The following is a 24,806-nucleotide window of genomic DNA, read 5'->3' as shown; positions in this document are numbered from 1 at the left end:
ACACTCTCAGACACAAACACACACACATACGGGCCTGTGTGTCAGGCTTAAGCTACACCATAACAAAATGCAATTTTGGTAAAAGAAACACGCACTTTCTACCTAAATCAGACTTTTCAAACACGGGACAGTTCAGAAACACTGGGCTTCTGTGGCGGCTAAAGATACCTACTCACATGACGCCATCTCACATGACACCAAGCCAAGGTCAAATGTACAACCATATATTGCAACATGTCAAAGCTGCATGACAGAATTGAAACACTCAGCTAGCGCCCCCACCCACCCACCCCCAGCCCGCGCGAAGGCAACGGCGCACCAGATATCACTTGTTGGTTACTGCTACGCTAACATACAAATGATCTTTAGGTAAACATGGCATCAGAGCATTTTTAGCTTTGAATATTCATTTTGATTGAAGAGACATATAAACATGTGCTTTTGTGTGTGTGTGTGTGTGTGTGTAGAAAGAGAGAGCGAAAGAGAGAGAGAGAGAGAGAGAGAGAGAAGGTAGCAAGCTTATCGTGGGGGTATGCGTTTGTCAGGAGATTAGGTCATGGCTTTGAGGACATGCTACAGATTCCAGTGCTACCTACAGTACAACACCACAACAGCGACGACACCCCACTTACAGCCAGCAAGCTACAGGTAAACCCTGTGTACATGAGTTCATGTGTGTGTTTGTGTGTTTTGGACTCCAGAGGGATGTGCTTCTATATAGAGAGAGCTCCTTGTGGTCTCCCATGCAGTTACTTATCCTGGCTTGGCTCAGTTAAGCGTGAGTCAGTAGGGTGGCGATGTCACATGAAGTCTGGAGACATTTGGCAAAGCACCCAACGGCTGTGGGGATCAGAGGGGAGGGGGTGGAGTAAAGCAGGAACCACACCGAGGTGATTGACAAGAAGGACGGGGGTGGGAGGTGGGGGGTTTAAATCTCATCAGCTGTCGGGGTTCAGCTGCGTTTCGATGTCAACCCGACAGATCGGACACTTCCTGCTGGTGGCCAGCCACTGGTCCACGCAGCCCTGGTGGAAGAGGTGCATGCAGGGTAATCTCCTGGGGGGACAGAGAGACACGGAGTCAGTGTTGGCTCTCTTCCTGCGGGTGGTTAAGTGGTCTTGAAGAACCTCTGACGCCAGCTGGGAGTTAATTTGGTTCACTGTGGCATGCAGATACAACTTCTGTTGAGTCATCAAGCCAGCGTGGCTGTCAGACAGCTGGATGCTGTAAACTGACCCTCTTCCTTCATCCCCAGGCACAAACCTCCACAGCAAAATTCACCCCCCAACTGCCGCGCACGCACGTCTTTGGAATCATTTACAAATTTGGCCTCTGGCAGATGATAAAATGCTCAATGCTAACAGGGCCTTAGCCGAGCTTTTAACACAAAGTCAGAGACAGCTAGCTTAGCTCTGCTCAAGAAAATACCCACTCACACTTTGAGACAAGTCTCATGTCTGCCAGACATTAGGGCTAAAGCTTGATTATGTTAGCACTGGTTGCTGAGACGGCAGTGACGAAGCTGCACCCTAATTTTGATATTTGAGGGTGGAGTGACAGGGTTGGAGGAGCATTTCTGACCTGACGTCTTCTCCGTCCTCCAGCATGGACAAGCAGATGGTGCATCTCTCGTCTACATCCGTTTCCTCCTCCTCCTCCCCGATCTTCATCTGCATGGGCTTTCTCTGCTCGCAGGACAAATTGCACAGCCCGGGTCAGAAAAGAGCTCACTCGGGACGGCTCCTGTGTGGTATTTTGCCCTACCTTCTTGTACTTGTGAGGAAAGGTGAATCTCTCTATGGTGGTTTGAACAGCTCCTCTGCTCACACTCCCCAGTCTGTCCTCCAACTGCAGCAGCTCCTGATCCACACAAGTGGACAGATGGGGGAGACATTTTTTAAACAAACCTTCTTGTTGATTCCGCTGCTTAATAGGTGAAAAGTCCATGTAAAAGGGAAAATTACCTCATAGCTTTCTCGCACCGCTGTTGCGTGCCTTGAAGGATTCAAACTTTGGAGGGCCAACAGGTGCAACTGGGGATAGGGGTAGTTTCTGATTTCATGCACCACCTGGAAAAAACCCCCATCTTTATCATATTTCAGCAATGGTGCACCTCCTGACGCTGATGCTTTGTTAGAATGAGTCTGTAAATGTGACTCATAATCAAGCCTATTTTTATCATAGGGTTTTTTTTTAGGAAACTGGAAGCCAAGTCAGTCTCTGTTTATACCCATAAAGCACATAAAGATCCTGTCCATGATCCCTCTAGATCTGAAAATGCTGCTGCCACAGATCATATGTTTGACTAGCATGAATAATGGACTGAATGTCCAACACACCACTTGTGCTGAGGATGTGTTTCTGGGGAAGTGGTGCATCCGAGGGGAGGCCAAGTAGTGCTGATAGTGCTGTGGAAGCTGCTGGAGCTGGTACTGGTGGTGGGGGAGGCCCGCATCAACGCTCAGATCCCTGTAGGCAGACAGACAGGCGACTAAACCAACCAACAGATGGCAGAGGGACGCATCCTTGGGTCCCGTATCTGATGGCGACTCACCAGTCGGTGCCTTCGGCCAGATACCGCTGCTGCTGCTGCTGCTGCTGCTGCTGTTGATGATGCTGCTGCTGCTGCTGTTGATGATGCGGCTGTGGCTGCTGCTGCTGCTGCTGTGTTATTGGCTGGGGAACATGGAGGGGAGCAGAGTACTCGTAGCCTGAGCGGAGTCTGTGGGGGTTCAGGGGAATTCGCTCCTGGGTTCTTCTGCCGATTACAGTAGAATGAATAATGATTTAAATATTTACACATTCATCATAACCGATTCTAATATCCTATTTATCACAGTCCAACATTTTTAAGCACATTTATCAAATATGAGTGCCTGAGAAACCACGATAGATATTTAATTACTTCATTTGACTTAATTTTTTGGGGGGTTATAACTTGTGGCATGAAAAACTGAAACCTTATTAAAGAACTACATTACCCACAAACACTAGCGAGAACTCACGACATCCTGATATGCAAATAGATATAGATTTTTTTTATTTTTTTTTTACATTGATCCAATTCCATTCAATTTATACACTTTTGGGCCATTCCGGTCCAGTACCTGGGTGGGTATCTGTACCTGGAATGCGGGAGAATCCTGCGGTGTTGTGCTTCGAGGAGCTGCTGCTGGATGAGGTATTGCTGGTGTAAGGCCTGAGGTAGGAATGGAGGCCCCGGGACATCCTGGAACTGGGGTGGTGCAGGCAGGGCAGTGAGGGGAGGATGGTGCGCCGGGGGCAGATGCGTGGCCAGGCCCGTCTGAGGCGGCTGACCTGCGTGTCCTAGTGAGAACTCTGCTGAGATGGGGGCCTGGGGGGAGCCCAGGTGAAAGTGTCGGCAGGAGGTAGCGTGGCTGTGCTGATGCCTAGTGAAGTGTGCTCCTACGGGAGATAACGTGAGCTGTCAGAACGAGCCTGTAAACACGCGCAGACCCAGACGAAGTCACAGAGCGAGGGATGAAAACAACACCCACCATCACTCGCACGGAGATAGTGTAAAGATGGGAGGAAGCGGACACAGAGAGAGACACGGCAGCAGATGGAGGACGGACAGGGACCCCCCGGGGAGAGGCAGCTATACCCATGCAGAGATTACACCCAGCGGCCTGTCTCCACACTCATCGTACAGCCAGCAGGAAGGACGGGGCTCCATTACTAACCCGGTGTGTTTCCAAGCTGAACACTTTGTCTGTGTGTGTGTGTGTGTGTGTGTGTGTGTGTGTGTGTGTGTGTGTGTGTGTGCGTGTGTGTGTGTGTGTGTGTGTGTGTGTGTGGTCTCCTCCATTTAATAAGCTCTAAACTGACAAATAGCCAACTGCACTTTTTAAAGCCTTCCATAGCAACAACCAGTGATGATCGGCCTCCGTTCCCTTTAATATGGGTGGTAGAGGAACACGTCCCACTGTAGCAACCTGGTGTTGCACACAACAATCAACATGAAGCACAGTGAATCCACAAAAAGGAGGGCAAGAAGAAGCCTTTTCCAGTCAGGGCTTGGACACCGTGTTTTATTTGAGTCTGACATTCTGGGAATCTGCAGGCTTTTTTCTTTTTTCCCCTCGGCATCACGTTATTGACGGAGGTATTGATCTTTTCATCTGTTTGCCCCAAATGTCAGACCTTTCTTTCAGTTATTGTTCATATTTCCACGTCTGTTGTTCAGCCTGCGGGTGCGCGGAGGCGCTGAACCCTGAAAGGCTTCGGGGAAATATCATTTGGCTGAGGAATTAGAGCAGAAATGTCAGCCTGGTGGTTTGGGTCAGGGAAAAAGAAGAGCTGCAAATCACTTTGGTGGCGGGCTAAGACGGGCGCCACGCGAAGCTTCGGGGGAATATCGGATTATTTGTCTGCGAGCTCTCTCACAGCGTGAACCTCTGACATTAATATTTGACATATTGCAGCGCTGCCAGCGGGACCTCAGACTGGTTGTGTCTCTGGCTTTCAGAAAATGCCTCATTGGTGCAACACACACACACACACACACACACACACACACACACACACACACACACACACACACGGGCTCCTGCACAGGCAGCCCCTCCCCCACGGTGCGGCTGCGGCATGGTGTCCCTGCGTGAGTGGCAGCCCTGCCCAGCAGCAACTGCTGCAGCCTGACATGGAACCTGCCTCTGCCCCCCCCACCCCCCACCACTGCAGTTCCACAACCAACCCCCCCCCCCCCCCCCCCCCTCTCCAAAGATAATCCTGTTTCCTGCCTGCTGCTCCGGCCTTCATCGCCACACCGGCACCGATGAGCGTGCACTTCAGGTGTTCTCTGCACCCCCCCCGCAAACCTCACTGGCCCCGGTGGGCAACGCGGGAGAGGCGAGGACGCAGATTTATCAGAGCAAAGGCGGAAAAAGCGTCTCCAGCGCAGCTGCTCAAGTCTGTCGCTGCTACTTGTGGGGAAAGTTGCAGAGTCTCCGGACACACGCACCTCGTGCACGCACAGAAATAACCCGGAGTATTTCTGGGAACAGATGCAGGACTCGGCTGCTGGGAAGGGAACAGCGAGACTTTCAGTAGATTGAAAGCTAAAATTTAACAGATCGATCAGCGAATGACCAAAGCATCCCATGGGCTGAATATGTGCATGGGCTGAATATGTGCTTAAATGAATATTTTAAGAGTAAATTGGAAACTATCAGTTTTGGTGGGTGTTTCATCCAGGAAGTAGCCTGACCTTTGCGAGCTTTGTTTTTTTTTCCCAGCCTGATGTGACCGTTGCGCTATTTTGTTTAAATTGGCTATTAAAAAAAAAAAAAATTAAATTTCCTGTTGAGGAATTACTGGCGCCGAGACCTTAACTGCAGTCACGTGACCAACTGTCATGGTCACCCGAGGTCAACCCGAGCAGAAACACTTTTCAGATAGAGGAGATAAGATGGGAGGGAGGAAGTGGAAGGGACGCGCTCGATCGTCCCTGAAAACCACCGTGGTGTTAATGGAATCGTCCTCCCTTGAAGCGTTATTTTAAAACTTGACTGTGCAGCACAATGAGAAACACACTGAAGCAAGGCTGAGTGATATCACACATCCGATTCACCCCCACGCCGCCTGCACCACAGTCGTTTATATAATGTCCATTCAAAATATTGTTCCTCAGCCTGCATGTTTAGGTGTTTACAGAAAACCAGTCAACCCATCACAGGTTGACAGTAATATACAGAAATATCACATTAAGCGTTTGTTTGCTTGATACTATAAATGAACTTTCCTCTTAGGAATGGTTAGACGTGGGTTTCATTTGACACCAAAAGTAAGCAGAGCATCAACTTGGAGAAACTCCTAATGACAGCTGAGGAATGGGAGCACATAAAAGTGAGGGGGGGGGGCACCATCTCTGTGACAGCACGGTTGGGGGAGGGGGGGGACACATGGAAAAATCAGCAAAAAGCACACTGAAGGTTAGAAAGAAAACTAGAGTCTTTATTGGAAAATTAGTAGTAGGTGTGGCACTGTGCGATAATAGTAATAATAAGAGTAATAGTCTTTATGTAACCAGAGATATACCATGCAAATAATCCCGAAGGCAAGGCCTGACCATGCTCTCTGTAGGGTTAACAGAACAGAAGCAGCATCCAATGAGTAGATGTGTATGCTTACAGCACATTTCAGTACAGCAGGGACAACTCTACACATAGTTTACATTGGAATCTGCTGTTTAATGTGAAAAAAAAGTATAAAATGACCATGCATTAGGTTCTAATACAAGAACATGAGGTAGAAAAACCACAACCAAAGAATAAAAAGACATTTTCAGTCTAAAAAGGAGCTCTACACCAGTGCAGGATATACACATTCCTGTAAAATGGATAGCATTCTGGAGGCGTCTGAGAAGACTTGAGAAGGGGGGGGGGGGGGCTGTGGATGACAGTGGAAATGGGGATTTTTCTTTTTAACTGCACCCCCTCCGCCAAAAAAAAAAAAAAATAGACACGAGCTTGCCAGTTTGTGACTGACAAAATCAATTTGGCTGGCAGGAACAAAGGCTTTCACACACGGATGGGATTATGAGCGGCCGTCTGGACAGCCCTTTAACAGGTGCAGCGGGCCGGAAAAGGTGGAAATAACATCACACAAACCGCCGTGGTTGCTACCGCCGACGCCTGCGGTCCGTCGGCAAATTAGTGGGCCGAATTACTGCGGGTGCAGGTGCATTGTCGGCGACAAAAGCTGGTGAAATGCACCTTTGCACACAGGGAATGGAGACAATTCTTTTTTTTTTTTTTTTAGTTTGTTCGATCAAGCCTGGCTGTAATCGAATCTGGACGTGGGGGGGAGGAGGGAGGGGGTCAAAATGTATCCACTTTACAGAAATTTACAGCAGAATGTAGTCTAGTCACACTGAATGGGAGAATCACAATGACAGTCTGTAGTAAAGTCTAATGCTACAATGGGTTATTCACTGAAGAGCAACATGACAGTTTAAATAAAGACAAACTTCTCTACAGAAGGTGTTATTCTTTAGTCTGTTACACAGAAGGATACGGTATGAGTGGGAACTCGGTTTTTAATGCCAATGTCGTCTTCAGATGGAAAGAGGAAATGAGGAAGAAGGGGTTCACAATACAGCTAGATGCAGAGAACAGGCAGAGGCTACGGCAGACAGCAGCAGATGATCGTTAGCTACACAATGGAGGGGGACAAAGGTCTGAGAAATGCGGAATGTAGAGCCAGCCTCCATACTATGGAACAGGAAAAAGAACACAAATAAAAGCACAATGAAATCATTGGTGCTACTGCATGTACTTTTAACAATGCAAGTCAAATCACTACAACCCCTACAACTATTATTATTATTATTACATAATCAACACAGACAGCCTACTGCATTGGATGGTGACGTTATTATTGCGTTGAGATTTATGCAATCGAGCTGATTTTATTTATTTTGGACGGTGTCCTTTTAGGGGTTTGGGGACACGAATTCCACCATTTTAAAGCCTATTTAGAAGCCTGCCAGAGCCCCTTTCGGGATCAGCAAACTCGATGCCAGCGGTACACAAAGGAGCAAACGTCCCTCGTCATGTCATCGCTGCTCATCTGCCTGACAGGGTTTGCTAAAGACGAGCTATTAAAAATGACCGGGGTGTTATTCAGTAGCATTAGCTGCTGATGCCTTCGCCGGGAAACAAAAAAAAAACCCCAATAATAATAAAAAATGAAATGCTGCAAGCGCACGTAAACACCACAGTCAGGGATCAAGCGGAGCACGCTAGCGCCGAACGCCGAGCACAGCCGAGGATAAAGAAGGGGCGAAAACGGGGCTGCCGCTTGACAGCTGCGGTCATTGGAAGCGGGGAACGGGCCCCGAAATGCCCCGACACGTGTGGCTTTAGTGGGATCAGTGACTTCAGTCGAGCCGAACACGTTTCCCTGCTCGTTGGGCGAAATGACGCCGCTGCGCTCCGAGCAAAAAGGCTAATTTCGACTGTCGCGATAAAGCTGCGAGCAGCGTTCTTGCTAGCAGGTGTCTGCTCTGTTTACGTCGTTAGAACGGAACATTAATGAGGGAAATTGGTTAGGGGAGATTATTAGGTGGAGACAGCCATACCTCTGTTTCTAACTGAGCCGAAGACGGGGAGAACCAGATATCCAACGTGTACTAACACCATCCTGGGTCCGTCTTTGTTGTGTGGGTAGCCAGAGAGACAGATGGTCCATGGAAATGATCCTCTCCAGTTCTGGGCATATTCAAATGAACAGACTGCGCTGACTACGCACACGAAACGAAGCGACCAATCAGCGGAGCCCCTGACTCAGGGCTCTTTGGTAGTCCACCAATGAGGTGAGACATGGGCGGGGCCATCGAGCTTTACTGTTTATTTAGGATGCGAAGGGGATGGGGAGAGTAAATAAAAGTCACAATATTAAAGATTTTATGTTGAGAGATTACTTTGGTGAAAGCGGAAAACATGTAATTTAAGGTAAGAAGTATCTTTGGAGGACAGGGATAGTACATTTAGAGCAGTTTCTTGGAATTGATCACTATTTTCAGGTAGGTCTTTGACGTCTGTATGACATTTTTCCTCAAAATAAACCTTAAAAAATAGGGTCAATATGAAGTTGAGATTGAGCTGACTCATCTTTTTATTTTAGTACAAGACAGGAACACAGCAGCAGGACAGTGTGTCCATTTCGAGTTGCAGAGGAACATTCTGAGAGCAGTTCACACCAAGCACGGCCTGTTCTGAAAATCTTTCTAAGCACGAAGGGGGGAGAACAGATGGGCATGGGCAGGCCTGAGGGGGTCACAAAACTCTTAGTCCCATATGTCCCTGTCCTGTGTTTCCCACCATCTTTAATGCTTTAAGCCTGCAGTGCTGCACAAAGAGCCTTTCACCACTGATTTGCCATCAGGGCTCAATCACTTCATCCTCATTAAAAAAAAATCTTAATTCAAGACAGATTTCATGCTTTTCCTATCTATGTTTTTAACACAGACACGCCTGCCTGAACCTACATTTCATATTTTGTAAATTCTCATGACCAGACGGGTCCAATCGTTTGTCTGTTAAAGAAATACTGAGACTCCAGTTGAACCTACTAGGTCAAACATGAAATACAGAAGATAAAAGGTGTCATTCGGAGATTATGCAAAACCCGGGACTCGTTAATGAACTCTGCATATCTTATACTGGCTCGAATAAGAGCCGATACTTCTACTCGAGCAGCACGGCCTGAGCTCCATCCTCAAACAATAAGAAGACATCTGCAGGAGGAGCTATTTCCGGCTTTTGAGAGCGAGCCAGCGTGCTCGCTGCTCTCTGGGGCACTGCTGCCCAGTAAAAATTAGCATACAGCTGATGTTCCGCCCCAGGGTGAAAAGAGCTGGCTAAAGGGCTTTGATTTTATAGAAGGGCCTCTGCGGGCTGAATTGCTGCGCGCTCTCTTTTGTCTTCTGTGTGTGAACTCCATATGTCCCCCTAGTGGCAGGTGTCACCATGCGACCTTTGACCCGGCACAGCACGTTTGCAAGTGTGGGTGAAGTTGTATTGTTCACGGCGAGGCAGTTGTCTAGACTGTTTGGCTGCAGAAAAAAAAGGCTTTACCTCTATTGTTGTTTCACACTCTTGTGTAGAGCTATTTTTAATCAGCATATAAACATACCAGGAGGAAAAAATAACCAACAAATACAAGAGCACTCATTAAATAATGCTATTTATTTAGAATTAAAATATTTTTTGTTCTACATATAGAATTTCAAGAACTTGTAAAAGCAACAAAATAAACTTTTTTTTTGTTAATTCAAAATACTGACAGTAAATTAAAACAAAATAACAGAAGAACATGGTTAAATTATTGATGAGAATAATATTGGAGTTGAGGATGCAGGCGTGACCAAACATGCTATGTGCAACTGTTGAGTATCGTCGCCCTATTTTACTACCAAACAGCTGTTACTAAGGGGGTTTGTAGCATTTAATAATAAACACAAAGCTGATCTTTGCAAGCGGAAGTGGTCAGGTAAAAGAATGCAGCAACTAGCAGCAATCTGGGTGAGAAAAGAGAAAAAGAACTGGCCTAAAGACAAGAAAATAAAAATACCCTCACATTAAAATCCTTTTGAGTTCATTTCACAAAGAAATTCTTCCCAGCAAAGAAATTTCAGAGAAGAATGGAAGATAACAAACTTTATGGAGACTTTGGTTTCATTTTATATTTCCTTTTCCCTTCTGTGACCAGCAGAGGTAAAGTTGCTTCCACCTTTCAAGCATCACAAACCAATCCAAGTGTTTACGCAGCGTCAAGTTGGAACATAAATGTATAAAGAAAATGACCAGTGTGGCTGCAGACGACGAGAGCAGAGGGCAAGAGAGTGAGCAGCTCCTGAGGATCAGGGTACAAACAGTTCATACAGTAAAACTCTTCTACAAACTCACATGTGGTTCCTTTGATGTGGGTACTAAATTCACATCATTATTAAAATATTTACCGGAACAGCAAAACGCACTGCTTTGTAAGGTACAAGAATATGCTTTATACTATTCTGAAAGAAAATAGTGCACATTTCAAGGCATTCGTTGCTTAGCAGTACTGAAAACCCCCCTCAGTTGTGATAAAGGGCTCTCCAGAGGTTTAAAGGTGTTTGCAGGGTCATACATCTGCTGACCAACACATCGCCTGCAGACGCTGTAGAATCCAGCTCAAACGTGTCCACCGCACACATCTCTCCCGCTGTGTCAGTGTCTGCAGTGGTTAACTGCGAGTGTGCAGTCGAGTTCAACTCCTGTTAGTAAGCAGAAACTAAACTGAAATTAACGAGCGCACTAGAAACATGTCTGCCAACATCTGTGATGGAGGAGTAACTGAGGTATCAAAGAAAGGTACGGTATTGCTTTCATTTACAGGTGCGTCGCTCTCACATACACTCAGTTTACGTGCTGTGTCACCATAACAACTAAAGAAACTAGGAAAACACCTCAGTAGAATGGCTTTCATACATGATTCAGTTAAGGAACAAAAAAAAAAGCTTCTCTGGAGCAGGAAGAGTCGGTGAGCCGTCGCAGGGGGAGACTGCAGCTATTTCAGCTCTAACATGGAGACGAGAGGGGTGAGGAGTGAGAGGAAGGAAGAGTTGCCACGTCTTCAGTGTCAAGTCCTTTAAAGTAGGTATTTGTGTCCAGCGTCCTCGTCCAGTGTGAGGTCCACGACTTCAGGCGGGGAGACCCAGTTGGGGTGGGGGGCAACAGTAGTCCAGAGCTGGGGTTGATTTGTGCTGTTTAACTGCTCCACTGAATTCTCCTTCCATGAGGAGAGGCTCTTTATCACCCCACCACTGGGATGGGCACATCTGGAGAGGGACAAAGTGGGAAGTTGTTTAAAAAAAAAAAGGCGTCAGTGAAAAGAAAGAGGTCTCCCGTCCGTCTTTTACCGTGCTTTCTCTTGCACGCCTACTATTTCCACCTCGCTGTCGGAGGACGCCACGTTGATCTGGCCCTTGAGATGAGCGCCTTCCTTGCGCGACAGCGCCGCCTCCACGTGACCTGAAACAAACGAGAGAGCGGGAGTCACACGGCGAGAGGAAGAGGGGACCCTTAGAGCATCGGGCCTTTCCGAGAGACCGCCGAGAACAGTGATGGAAAGATGGCGGCGCTGCGGGGAGGTCTGACAACACAAAGTGTGGAGCTGGGCACGACAAAGGAAGATTCTAGAAGTATACGGAGCATTCTCCCCTGAGGGGATGGTGCTCAGTGAGGACCCTCTCGCCTCTCATTGCCCTGTCTTCACTGGGAGCAGTGGAAATGATCAGTTTACCGGGTTTGTAACTGACCTGAAAGGGAGCTCACAGCTCTTATACACCCAGAGTGAGCTGCCAAATCCTGGCCTCTGTGCGTTTTTAGCTCATGCTTTATCACCGTGGGCCGGACTGTCTCCACACTCATACTCTCCTGGTCTGAATCAGTGTCTGAAATATCATAGTGACACACTACTGGAGGCCCGTCTGCAGAGAACAAAGAGAACACTTCATTATTCAAATCAAGCCTGAAGGAGAAGAGGAAGGCGTGAGGGATTCGGACGCCACCGCACGGCAACACATTCAAAGCCAGCTTCTCAGCAGAAGAGCTACACAATTTAGACTTTTGATGGTCTTCATTTATTGCTTTTAAAATAGCCATTCACATAAAAACTACACAAGGTTACAGTCAATACAAAAGAGTCGGAAATGGCGCGGGAACAAAACCTAAAGGACGAAGGATTAGCAATGTGGAAGAGTGGGAAAGATTAGCATTGTTCTAGCCTGGAAGGGACCAGGGAAGATTAACCTAAGCACTTCCTGATATTAAGGCCAACTTCATGGGTACAAAATGATGAGTGTAAACCAGGATAGCCTCTTTGGTAAACAATGGACTGTCCTCGGGGTTGTTCCATGTTTAGACTGTACGCTCCATCCTCCCTTTATTGTGTTTGTACTTAATCAGGCCATTAGAACAATATGCAAACCATCTAAACCAAATCAAGTAGGCAGAGACAAAGCAACTAAATATTCAAATGTTTCATCAATCACCGTTGACCAGCATGAGCGATGCTACACCCCGCACGCATGCTGCTGCTGGTGAAAACTAATGTGGTCTCGCACATTTCTTTCTATATACAAATATAATCACATGCAAACCGGATATGTGAGGGGGACAGTCATATGACTACATCTACACACAGAAAATGGAACATTTAATATCCTAACTAGAAATATGAGAAGGCCGTAGATTCAGAGTGTTAGTGTTGGGAGGTGGGCTAGCATTGTCAAGTAGCATGAGGGGAGGCGTGGAGGAAGACGGAACACCTCAAAACCACAGGATCTGAACCACAGAAGGCCACTTGTCACCCGGGTATTAGTAAACATTAACCATGCACCATACTGCAGCTGGACTACCGCTATGTACTGGTTAGACTGGTGCTGGAGCTGCTGAATACGGTGCCTTGCTGGGAAGATCAGTGCAAAATAAAAGATTCACTGGGTGACTGATGAAGAACGTGAGGCCATTGTGGCTGCAGCTTAAGGCCACAACAAAGGAGCCCGAATCTAGCGCACATAAATAGGCAACTTAAAAGAAAAAAGTCATTTTTCCTTCATTCGTCACTGCAGAAAACAGCAATATCAGCGATGATTTTAAGGGATAAAATAAGACATTTGTTTGTAGAACATTTTTAAAACCATGTGTAGAATGCATACATTTAGAGGCAGATCTCTTCTCTTCAGTAAAGCTATGCCACCAAAAAGGTCATCAAGTCCAAATATGAATACAGCAGTGTTGACCCTCATTGCTAAAGAAAACAAGATGATGCTCTGTCTTTCGGCGTCAAGTTTCAATAAAAAGATAGAAGCTATCAAGCAGCAGCACCTCACATGGCACAGTCTATTCCCTAGACTGATCAGATCAAAATCATCGACGACTGTGTTTGGAGAGAAAGAACCTGTGGTTTTGTATTGAGATACGGCCTGTGTCTGTGCCACAGGTGCTACAGAACCCGGAGAGGAGTGAATGAAGATATCACAGTGATTCAGCGCCGTTAGAGACGCTGGGTTCAGTTTAAATGACGCGTCGAGGGCGCTGAAACATGAGGCGTGACAGCCATGGCTGCCGCTTCTCCCGTGGTGGGATTGAAACAGTTAAAGGGAAGTCCGATTGTAACCTAGACATTGAGGAGTTCGGGGTCAGGAACAGCTAGATTTCCATTCTGAGTGACGGCTTCAGGTAGGAGGTTGTTGTTGATGGGGGTGGGGTTGAGACTGCTGCTCTCCTGTGCCATCATATAGGCAGCCATCGTCTCTGCAGACTCTGAAGATGGCAGGTAGGAGCTGGGGGGGGACGGGCGTGGCTCGTGAGAGGGGTGCTGCTGTCCGTCTACAGCGTCGCTCGAGCGTTTGGAGGAGTCGTCGCCCGAGTCGAGGTGCGCCAGCCTCTCCATCCAGACGCGGAAACGCTCCTCGGTCTGGCGTTGCATCGCAGCAAAGCGTGTCATGGCCTCCTCCAGAACGCTGCCGATGCCATTCCTGTCCCACGTGCCGCTGTCCAGCAGCCCGTGAATGTGGGCGCCCACTCTGGATCTCTCCGCTGAACGTCTGAAGCCAGCTTTAAAGACATTGAGGCCAAGCCATAAGAAAACACAGTGGCACTGTCATGCTTCGGAGGTGGACTTTGTATTAAAAAGAAAATGAGGTTGATTCTGGTTACGTGCAGATTAATTCTTTCATGCTGATGAACTATATCATGCAGTTCTAGCACTCGAGTCTTTAGACAGGATGTAAAAAATGGTCAAAATCACTGAGTGTACTAAAAATCCCTGCAGTACGATAACTTTAGGAGTTAGTGGACTGACTCGGGAGGATTTAAGGATCCACTGGTTGCAAAAATCATATAATAAGGCCAATAAACAGCTCCGTAGATATGTTTTAGATAATCTATCTTCTCCTGCTCTCTGCAAATCTAGACAAATCAGACAAATACCTCACAGAACTAAAAGGTAACGCCATTCCAGACTGAACTGGCACAATTCTTGAGACGCAGTCGCCTAAAGTCCCGACAACCCAGAAGGAAAGGATTGTGTTTCTTATTGTAAAAAAAAAAAAAGAGTAACAAGATCAGCCTGCGCCAGTGTGTGAAACCGAGATGCTGCGGTGTCAAAAAGTCAACGAAGCATTTCGACCAGCACCAAACCTAAATCTGGCTCAGATCTTCAACAGAACCTGACGCAGAAGACGACCACCTACTTGCAACTGTGATGCTGACCAGACTCAACGGTAGTCAAACAGTCGGACCCAGGCGAGAGGAACACTAAAGCAGCAGTCTCACACTAAGCCAAAGGCCGAGGACACAAAGCGCTCACTTGTTAAGTTTTAGGACACAAAACGGGACTGCAACACATATCAGATGATATCACGTCGCAGCTTGAATGGCTGCCCTGTAGGTGTCCGCAGCATAAACCAGACCCAGACAACACTGCATTGCTAGGCCAGACCAGACCAGACCCGTCTAACTACACAGCATAGGTAAAGCAAGTCCGTCAGGCTACGTTCACAGTGCAGGTCTTCATGCTCAGTAATGATGTTTTTCTGCTCAGATCAGATTGTTGTCACTCACATTTTGTACTATTCGGACACGGGGGCAGAGGTGAGACTCTCACACTACTGATTTACACGTGTTTGAATAATCTGTTGTTTGTCTTCGGAACTCTTTCCCCAAACCTCTGCTCTCGTGGTGGTGCTAATGCACCAAACCCGTGTTTGGCAACCACTGAATGCCAAAAGGTTTATGCGCATCACCATGGCAACCCATTGCCTGAGGTTGGTAGGAGAGACTTACAGAGAGAAGCAGGACACCTTTGGGGTGTCGTGATGATCTTTAGAAGCTGTGTGGGATTCATTGGTAAAGAGCCACATCCCATAATCATTGGATCCAGTAATGGGACTCTCATCTCAGTGCTGGCACCTAGTGACAGCTACAGGGACTTTGTCAACACAAAAGGTCTTTAACGTCCACCTCAGTGCTGGGTGAGCTTCCATTCAAAGGATGAAATCAAACCGGTGTGTTCTTGTCAGAGTGACCTCAACGGGACACTCACACTGGTCCTTTTGTGTGAGACGGAACCACAGGTTCTCCGTCCAATGTGGGGGACTGTGAAGAAAGTCCGGACTTTTTGAAGTGCAAAAACTCCTTTTAGTAGTGATTTTATTGTCTACACTAGTGGTGGCTGATAACACCAACACCTTTCCCACCAGATAACCATGATGCTAGCTTGGTGCTGAAGCCAGTGCTTAACTGGTTCCACCCTGGTGCCTCGTACAAGTAGCACTTCTCTTCCTTAGGTCAAAGGCCAAGTGGAGCCAAGTCAGACCAACATTATGTTAGTCTAAAACACGATCATGTGATCCTACGAGCGCGCTCCTGTGTGCTTGATAGCGCACTAACCAACTGACTGGTCTTACATCGATTATCTTCCAGTGTGGCTGGAGCTTCGCAGGTGTTCGCTGTGTCTTTAGAGACAGTTTTTCAATTCAGTCCGACAAAGGCAACAATCCAGCAGGTTTTCTTTCCTACCAGGAAGACATCCCAGGTGACCTGGTAGGTCACAGAATCGACCTGGGTTACAGCCTTCAAGGTCTGTTTCCAACGCCCCCATTTTAAACCAAATCTGTCACCTCAAGCATTTTGACAGCGCAAAGATTTACAGAATGTTTATATAGTTAAAATATGCATGGAAGCTTATGGGATTTCTATAGCCCAGAGCTCGCTCTGGCTCGGGTCACCCTTGCCGGGCCGGTATACAGGAGAGGCTCTGGACTAACTAGGACCTGGTGAAGCCATAATCTGACAATCCTGCAGAGGCCCAACAACCAACTCAGGAGAAACTCTCTTTAAAAAAAACCCCGGTGGACATCCTATGGGGCGTTTACCAAGTGTCAATCTCTGGCCGTGACGTTGGACATGACCTCATCGGTGCACATCTGCAGCAGCGGCTCGTGAAGCCTGCTGACACGGGCAAACCGTCCCCGGAGCAGCACATTTACAACTGTCGGTGAGGCGTGCACCATCTGGTAACCCGTCTTTCAGGAGACTGAAAGGAACAAGGACGTCTCTGAAAGACAAAAGACTAAACGGGAGACCAGCAACAAATATGACGGGCCTGCCGTGCACTGCACAGCATTTGTGAAGAACATGGAGATAATTTCATGGCTGAGCTCCCTGACGAGCAGACGCACACTGAGCCGCCTGCACAGGCAACGTCCATGTGACTGCAGACAGACATCAGAGCAGCTTCGCTGTGCTTACTGGACGGCAGCAGCAGTTTCTACCACATGTACAGTGAGGGTTTCAACAAACACACTGAGACCAACCGTTTATTCTCATCTCTTCCCTCTGTGGCATTTGTGATGATCATAAATAAATATATATTTTATATGTAGACACATCATACAAAGACAGTTTGTACAGAGGGGTCAGAGCAGTATGTATGTATTTATGTGAGGCATAAGAAAATATGGACATTCGAACATTTCACTTGTGTTTATTCGCACAAATGGGCTAAATGTAAAAAAAATGCTTTTAAGATGTTAACAAAAGGAGAAAAAAATCTAGGTGCTGTTGCTGTCTGCATAAAAAGGTGGGGAGTCAAATCTTTCCATCTTCATTTCTGTAACATCCTCCATCCCATCCCAGAAAGGACGGCGCCCCTTCAGACCCACAAATGTGCTTCCTGTTTCATCCATCCTCTGGACGTCTTGGAGCAAAGCAGCTTTGAGGTCCCGGTCCCTCCTGGTCTGCCCCAAAAACCTCTCCTCTGATCTCTCAAGATATTTATCACGTCAGTGGTACAGTCCTACCTTCTTTTACCTGTGTAAAGCAAAACAATGAAACAGTTAGGAGACACGTCCACATTACACAACAATGCTAAACTTGGTGATGCGGGCACTATAAACAATAATCTGCATGGTGTGTACGTGCACGGGGCCCTCTGAACAAATACCTGATCAGGCCTGATGAGAAGAGGAAGAGGTGGTGGAGCTGCAGGTGAGCAGCCGTGGTAACTCGCAATCTGGGCAACAACTCATCCATGGGCAACAACTCTGAAAAGAACAACCAAGAATCTGTGCTATAACTTCACGTGTTCTCCCTAACATGGATAACTACCCATCTACTGTTACATGCACAAGTCAGCTACTCAGTTCAGTTCCTGCTTTTATGAAGCCACCCAGAAAACAATATTTGAGACAATACTCATGTGGCAAAAATGTTACTGTTAGCTGATTGCTAGCATACTGCGAGCTAACCCGGGTATTAGTAAATGTGTGTATCTCTCTTTAATCTGCAAAGTTGACTGTTTGTGAGCTCTGAAAGGGTTTGAGAAACAAAACTTACCAGTATCATTTGCTGCTGTTTGAACAGTGGACTCGTCTGTATGTGAAAGCAGCACGTCTGTGGCTGTTGTGGACAAGTTCAGTGCATCAGCGCGCCTGTCCCCCGAGTCCAACAGGTCGAAACGTGGGATTGTCCCTGTTCTCTTCTCTGGTCTCTGAAGTCCTTTTATACCTTTTTCCGTCTGTTCTGAAGCTGGTCAAGGGTCCCACCGTAGCATCGCCCTTTGCAGTTTCTCAAATACCAGCTTTGAGCTTGGACATTGGGTGAAGAACCATGTCAAAAAGCTCTGGGACTCCTCTTCAGTCGACTGATACTCGAAGCTGGTGGCTGCGTGGAACCTGTTTGGAACCAGTTTGGCCAGTGCTCAGGAGGTGGAAAGACAAAGAATCCGTGCCAAGCCTGTCACTGCCTCCGGCCCTGGAACTTCTCTGGTGGAAGTTCCTCCGAAGTATCAAAATATGGACATGTCATCACATCCGTCCCCCTGGTTCTGTCTTCAGACGCTGTAGCAGGCCGGTCTGAGCGGTTTCTAACGGCAACACATCTGTTCAAAGGTTCCTGCAAGTCCATCGCGGCCAGTTTCCACAACAGTTCCTTGAATACTTTGCCACTTCCCGTATTTTCTGCCTTCGAGGGGATGCAGGACACTCGTATCCTTCATTCCTTGAGCATGAAATGAGTGTCGCCATGACTACGAAAATGCTGCTCGTTTCCACCATTCTTGCTGCTGGTTGCCATGTTTGTTTTCTCTCCCCCTCCAGTTTATGTTGCTTAAATGACCATGTAAATGGTGCAAAGCTACAGTTATCCAATCATAATTGCTAGTAATAGTTTTTCACTGTTTAGACAGGTCACAAACAAAGACCTGTAACCAAGCAGAACCTGCATCTGAGAAAAGATGTAAAAGAAAGAAAAAGACCAGACCTGGGTCTCACATGGACCCAAAAAGCTGATGTGCACCACTTCTGCCTGCAGTGTGAACGAAGCCAAACAGCTCTCTTGTTAAAATGTAGAACATATGATATGGGACACCACTGCAAATCCGATTATATCACATCAAGACTAGAACGGCTGCCCTCGAGATGCTCACAGCATGCAGATGAGACAACACGGTGCTGAATTACTATCTGAATGGGCATGGACCCATCTAACTAGAGAGTATGTAAATGCCAATAAATGATGGAAATGATAGAAAATAACCAAACACAAATATAGAAATACCAGTTCCACGCTGGTATCACACAGATATTGTATGGCCTAATTCTATGTTCCCTCTTTATGTCCTAAATAAAGATTTGATTCGAGTTATCTAATAATTTAGTCCACGTAAATAAGCTCTGTGATTGTATCTAATACTATCAAATAACCTAAAAGTTCTTGTTACCACATATCATTGTTGTCAATGATATGGGAAGTGGTTACAACTAGAGGGTGGACAGTGGTATTACCGTGTTACAAGCATGTGTAGTGTACATTGGCCATTACCTGAAATATCCGTCTTGATTGTCTTGCTCCCGCCTGAAGTGTCATCGTCTTCGTCCTCAGAAGAGCTGGTGCTGGAGTCGCACGTGAGCTCACTGTCACTAGTGCTGCTGTCCTGCAACAGGTTATACTTCTTCCGTGCTGCTGCCTCCCGCTTTTGCCTCAGCAAACGCATTCGCTCCTTGTGTTTCTGGCTCCGGTGACCTTTGACCTTTAATAACTTGCCGTTGGTTTGTTTTTCGTGTGCTCCCGCCGCTACGACGGCGGGCTGACAGCGGTTTTTCTTTGCAGCCATTGCATTAGGGGGCATTTCACTCTCCGAGTGTGACCTTCGAGACTTCCGTCCCCCTGCTGCAGCTGAAGATGCTTGTTTTTCTGTGGTTTGACCGGCATCATTTTCAGCTTCCATGCGGCCTTCTTCTTCTTCTTCACCTGCGCGAGGAGCAGCACGTTCGTCTCCAGATGACAACGTGTCCGAGTCTGCGAGATGGCCACTGGATGATGGAGAGAGCATGCAGGGGTTTGAAGAGTCACTTTCATAGGCATGACGTGATGCAGGCTTCTCGCTCCCTAGAGAAGCATGCTGCGACTCTGCAGAGTCTCCGCGGAGCTCTTTCATTAAGCAGGGCATAGAAAGAAGGCTCTGCTCGCCCTCTATGTCCGCCTCTTTTTCCCTTTGGGGTGAGCTGGTCGTGGTGGTCGTCTCAGTTTTAGTGTGGTCATCCTGTTCCCCCGGGGTGGATGAGGTGGCTAACGGGGCTTCGTCAAGGCACTCGGCATCAACAATTTCCTGTGCCTTCTCTGAATCAGCCATCTTCATTTCAGTTGAGCCCAGAGCCCAAAGGTCCAACAAGTATGGACCAATGTGCCTGGATCGGAGCTCGCTTACTGAAACTGAAAACATGTAATTACAATTTAGAGGTGGAAACTGAGCAAGAAGCTTTTAAAAAAAATAAAAAATAAAAAAGGCCTAGAAATTGAACTAGCAAAGACAAAGCCCCTTTTTCGTTGTGAGTCTCCCTCCCTCGTTCTATATTTATTAAACAGAAAGTGCTTTAACGTGCTGGACTCAGTGGCGACTGTGCAACAAACAGGACTGCTGAACACACAACACAACGGTGCATTAGGTGCTTGCAGAAATCATGCTCCATTTGCTCCCAAGTTACAGACGCTTCAAACTCGCGACTGCCAGCGGCGAAATAGGATTTAATTTTCAATGCACTTTAATTTTTATATAGTCTGGGTATGACAAAGTCATAATTCCAGTGTGTAATAGGAGCCACGAATGGAATACTTTAAAGAGGCGAACATTCGTGAGTACGGTGGCTCGTTTACAGACACTACTTTTAGCTACGCAACAATGCTAACCTCGGGCATAACCTTACACTCTACAAACTTGGCGAGAAGGCGAGTCATGGAAAAATATCCCGGTTGCAGGACAGCTGCCTTGCAATATCTATAAATGGAAGCATATGAACTATTCCTGAGACGAATGGCGCAGGATAGCAACAGCGATCTGATAATCTTATCTCGGGCAAAACGATAGCCAACTTAGCAAGTAAAATGGGCTGCGCTAATTTCAGTTGGGACTCACCGTTGCTTCAGTTATATTTTTCTCTTCCCAGCGTCATTCGATAAACATTTTAGGTCAACCGAAGTGCGAACGGGAAAATGCGAGTCACGATGCAGACGCAGCACACAAATTAAACACTTCTCGACAACATTCAGAGATTTGAATGTGTTTTTGGCGCAGTGCGCTCGCAGCTCCGCCAGCGCTACGTTAGCCGTTAGCCACCAGCTGTGTGTCTAGTTTAAAATGTCTCCGTCAGCCTCTCACAAAGATACATGCGCAACTTCCGGCATCACCTCGCAGACGAGCGCCCCTGTCGGCCGAAAATGAGAATACATGTAAACGGAAAAACAATGGTTTGTACATTTTTAGACATTTAACGTAGGAATATACACACGTTATAAACGAGGGGTGGATTAGAAGTTCTCTTAAAGTTAATGCTGGTAAAACGTTAAACGATAGCCACGAGTTAATCCAAACTATATATATTATATCTTAAATAATTATTGTGTGAGAAAAATTACTGAGCACAATATTTTTTTAAAAAGCACACAAAATGCATTAACACATTTCAAATCAAATAGTGAACGTTTTTATTTTGAAGTACTTCCGGGTCACAGCGACCTTTCTACAAAGCGTCACCGTGTCCGCCATCCCTCTCTCTCCGCTCCGGAGCAGAATACACACAGAAGGACACCAACATGTTGTCTGTGCGCGTTGCTGCGGCCCTTGCCCGCACCCTTCCTCGCCGGGCTGGGTTTGTAAGTAGCTCTAATCTCGCCGTTTTCGGTTTTTGTCGACGTGTTGCACCAATTTATGATGTTGCTCGAATGAATCGCCGAGGCGGTGTTACAATTTCTTGCACACGTATTTGGACCGGAGGACACCGGGCCCTTCACGGGTTAGCTGGCTTTTATACGTGTCGGAGACACACAACACACACACAGACACACTCATTAAATTGACGGGCAATGTCTGAAAATGGCTACATTTTAAAAATGTCCGGTGTTGGGAGATAAAATATGTAGGTGGGTAATTGAAGGTCAGTTTTGTCGCTTCGTGCTAGCTTTTTCTACTAATGTAGATTGAAGGGGCAACAACTCGGTATCAATTTGCTCATGATTGTGCCAATTGCATGAAAGTTGTAACTATTTCCTATATTTTTGACAAAGCCAGCAGTTGTGTTCACTTAGAAACGGTAATTGCCATTTTCAGTTTGTAGACAAAATATATCAATGCTGTGCGATTATATTAGATACAGAGAGATGGTTTTATTTTTGAGTTTACTTTCAAACTGCTGTCCTCGTTTATTCACTTTGGATGAACAAATGTCACTTCTGTTGTATGAAAGGTGTCCAGGAACGTTGCTGCAGCATGTGTAGCAGCCAAGAATCTGCACACTGGCCGCCCTTGGCTGCAGAAAACAGGTCAGTTTTACCAACTGGAGAGGAAAACGCACATTTTTACACGATACCATAGGTGCAAGTTAGTGGAATCTTCTCACTTTAAATTTTCCATCCATTAAAGGCACAGCCGAGGTGTCTTCCATTCTTGAGGAAAAGATTATGGGAGCTGACACCAGTGCTGACTTGGAAGAGACTGGCCGCGTGCTGTCCATCGGCGATGGTATTGCCAGAGTGTACGGCCTCAGGAATGTGCAGGCTGAGGAGATGGTGGAATTCTCATCTGGACTGAAGGTGAAACTCCCAGTGCATCATTTAGTGGTTGTGCTAGTAGTTGATGCTAGTATATAAGAAGAGATTAACCTCTGAACTGCCTCTCCAGGGTATGTCTCTCAACTTGGAGCCTGACAACGTTGGTGTTGTGGTCTTTGGTAACGACAAACTGATCAAGGAAGGTGACATTGTCAAGAGAACAGGCGCTATTGTCGACGTGCCCGTTGGGGAAGAGCTCCTGGGCCGCGTGGTGGACGCTCTGGGGAATGCCATCGATGGAAAGGTAAAAACGCAAAGACGATATAAGGTCAAATATTGGCGGTAAACATTTTCTCTTAACTTGTATTTGTGGTGTGTTGTAAATGACAGGGTCCCCTTGGCTCTAAAACCCGCAGACGTGTGGGTCTGAAGGCCCCTGGCATCATCCCCCGTATCTCTGTGAGGGAGCCAATGCAGACTGGCATCAAAGCCGTGGACAGTTTGGTGCCCATTGGCCGTGGGCAGCGTGAGCTCATTATTGGAGACAGACAGACTGGGTATGCATCAGACAGACGGCGTTGCTGCGTAAAGTACATTCGGTGCTGATCATCATATCGAATTTTGCGTCGCAGCAAAACCGCCATCGCCATCGACACAATCATCAACCAGAAGCGCTTTAATGAGGGCACCGATGAGAAGAAGAAGCTGTACTGCATCTACGTCGCCATTGGCCAGAAGAGGTCCACGGTGGCTCAGTTGGTGAAGAGGCTGACCGATGCCGACGCTATGAAGTACACCATCGTGGTGTCTGCCACTGCCTCCGACGCCGCCCCGCTGCAGTACCTGGCCCCGTACTCGGGCTGCTCCATGGGGGAGTACTTCAGAGACAACGGCAAACACGCCCTGATCATCTATGACGATCTGTCCAAGCAGGTGAGTTTGTCTGAGCGGATTGTTTCATTTTGGGTTTAACCAGTCACAACCTGCGACGGTTCACGTCTCCTCCGTCGGCAGGCCGTCGCCTACCGTCAGATGTCCCTCCTGCTTCGTCGTCCCCCCGGTCGTGAGGCTTACCCCGGAGACGTCTTCTACCTGCATTCCCGTCTCCTGGAAAGAGCCGCCAAGATGAATGATAATTTTGGGGGCGGCTCCCTGACAGCTCTTCCTGTAATCGAGACCCAAGCTGGTGACGTGTCGGCCTACATTCCAACTAATGTCATCTCCATCACAGATGGGCAGGTTAGCTTCTGACCTCTTGGATTCAGTCAAATCTCGCCTCCCAGTCACTAAATCTTGTTCTCCTGTTCAGATCTTCTTGGAGACTGAGCTGTTCTACAAGGGCATTCGTCCGGCCATCAACGTGGGTCTCTCTGTGTCCCGTGTCGGATCTGCTGCCCAGACCAGGGCCATGAAGCAGGTTAGCTGCCTTTGTGATCGCCTGTTTCTCAGCTGTGTTTTTAAACGGGGATTTCTCAGTGGAGAATCTTCTATCACCAGGTGGCTGGTACCATGAAGCTGGAGCTGGCCCAGTACCGTGAGGTGGCGGCATTCGCTCAGTTCGGTTCGGACTTGGACGCTGCCACTCAGCAGCTGCTGAACCGGGGCGTCCGTCTGACAGAACTCCTCAAGCAGGGACAGTACTGTGAGTGTCGACGTGGTGAAGCTCCCACACGCTGTCGGAATCTGTTCTGACTTCTGTTCCTCGTTCAGCTCCGATGGCCATTGAGGAGCAGGTAACGGTCATCTACGCCGGTGTGAGGGGCCACCTGGACAAAATGGAGCCGAGCAAGATCACCAAGTTCGAGAAGGCCTTCCTGCAGCACATCCTGAGCCAGCACCAGGACCTGCTGTCAGCTATCAGGTACGTTTTGGACCAGAACCCAATTTGTTTTGAGATTTCTGCTGATTTAATCATTTTTCTTCTTCTTTGTAGGGCCGATGGCAAAATCTCTGAGGCGTCCGATGCTAAACTCAAGCAAATTGTGTTGAATTTCCTTTCCAGCTTCGAGTGAAATTTGATGTGGTTTTTGTCGCGTGCGCATAGTTAGGCGCCAGATGTTACCTTCATGAACAACAAAAATATAAATGGCACTTGATCTTTAATGTACAGTTGTCTTTCAACAGAATAAAATATTCAACCAGGTTTCTTGTCTGAAACTTTACAAGTTTTTGATTTACTTGAATAAATGA

General features: G+C 47.2%; 3 protein-coding genes and 1 long non-coding RNA gene across 8 annotated transcripts; 1 reads left to right on the top strand and 3 right to left on the bottom strand.

The window, feature by feature from the left end:
• Positions 1 to 298: 298 nt before the first annotated feature.
• On the bottom strand, positions 299 to 8,274 carry ark2ca (arkadia (RNF111) C-terminal like ring finger ubiquitin ligase 2Ca). Of its 3 annotated transcripts, none has more exons than XM_029837932.1 (8): positions 8,105 to 8,274; positions 3,126 to 3,426; positions 2,555 to 2,755; positions 2,340 to 2,469; positions 1,965 to 2,069; positions 1,765 to 1,860; positions 1,582 to 1,685; positions 299 to 1,056 (listed from the first exon to the last, which is right to left on the bottom strand). In XM_029837932.1, the coding sequence occupies exons 1-8, from the start codon at positions 8,163 to 8,165 to the stop codon at positions 939 to 941; spliced, it is 1,116 nt and encodes a 371-aa protein (XP_029693792.1). In that variant the 5' UTR covers positions 8,166 to 8,274; the 3' UTR covers positions 299 to 938. The 3 variants fall into 3 exon arrangements, 2 of the variants coding, with proteins under 2 accessions (XP_029693792.1, XP_029693791.1); XM_029837931.1 differs by having other exon boundaries at positions 2,555 to 2,758; positions 8,105 to 8,272; XR_964588.2 differs by lacking the exons at positions 299 to 1,056; positions 1,582 to 1,685; positions 1,765 to 1,860; ... (2 more) ...; positions 2,555 to 2,755; positions 3,126 to 3,426 and adding an exon at positions 5,956 to 7,235 and having other exon boundaries at positions 8,105 to 8,238.
• A 1,421-nt stretch (positions 8,275 to 9,695) lies between these two features.
• Positions 9,696 to 21,226, bottom strand: ark2n (arkadia (rnf111) N-terminal like PKA signaling regulator 2n). Of its 3 annotated transcripts, XM_011604618.2 has the most exons (5): positions 20,986 to 21,223; positions 19,395 to 20,285; positions 11,825 to 11,995; positions 11,426 to 11,537; positions 9,696 to 11,344 (listed from the first exon to the last, which is right to left on the bottom strand). In XM_011604618.2, the coding sequence occupies exons 2-5, from the start codon at positions 20,209 to 20,211 to the stop codon at positions 11,155 to 11,157; spliced, it is 1,290 nt and encodes a 429-aa protein (XP_011602920.1). In that variant the 5' UTR covers positions 20,212 to 20,285; positions 20,986 to 21,223; the 3' UTR covers positions 9,696 to 11,154. The 3 variants fall into 3 exon arrangements, with proteins under 3 accessions (XP_011602920.1, XP_011602922.1, XP_011602921.2); XM_011604620.2 differs by lacking the exon at positions 11,825 to 11,995 and having other exon boundaries at positions 20,986 to 21,220; XM_011604619.2 differs by lacking the exons at positions 9,696 to 11,344; positions 11,426 to 11,537; positions 11,825 to 11,995 and adding an exon at positions 12,126 to 14,126 and having other exon boundaries at positions 20,986 to 21,226.
• LOC105416543 (uncharacterized) lies at positions 14,807 to 19,388 on the bottom strand. The gene is made up of 3 exons (XR_003888707.1): positions 17,910 to 19,388; positions 17,518 to 17,617; positions 14,807 to 17,384 (listed from the first exon to the last, which is right to left on the bottom strand). It is a non-coding gene; the product is annotated as an uncharacterized lncRNA (long non-coding RNA).
• Positions 21,227 to 21,567: 341 nt separating the features above from the next.
• atp5fa1 (ATP synthase F1 subunit alpha) lies at positions 21,568 to 24,760 on the top strand. The gene is made up of 11 exons (XM_003965231.3): positions 21,568 to 21,722; positions 22,313 to 22,388; positions 22,489 to 22,658; positions 22,747 to 22,920; positions 23,007 to 23,173; positions 23,249 to 23,549; positions 23,631 to 23,855; positions 23,926 to 24,033; positions 24,114 to 24,258; positions 24,327 to 24,477; positions 24,550 to 24,760. Exons 1-11 carry the CDS (start codon positions 21,663 to 21,665, stop codon positions 24,626 to 24,628), a joined length of 1,656 nt encoding a protein of 551 aa, XP_003965280.1. The 5' UTR covers positions 21,568 to 21,662; the 3' UTR covers positions 24,629 to 24,760.
• Positions 24,761 to 24,806: the final 46 nt, after the last annotated feature.

Source organism: Takifugu rubripes, chromosome 6, assembly GCF_901000725.2.
Source record: "Takifugu rubripes chromosome 6, fTakRub1.2, whole genome shotgun sequence".
NCBI classification, from domain to species: domain Eukaryota; kingdom Metazoa; phylum Chordata; class Actinopteri; order Tetraodontiformes; family Tetraodontidae; genus Takifugu; species Takifugu rubripes.
Note: the sequence above shows the minus strand (reverse complement) of the source record. Positions and strands in the feature narration are given on the sequence as shown.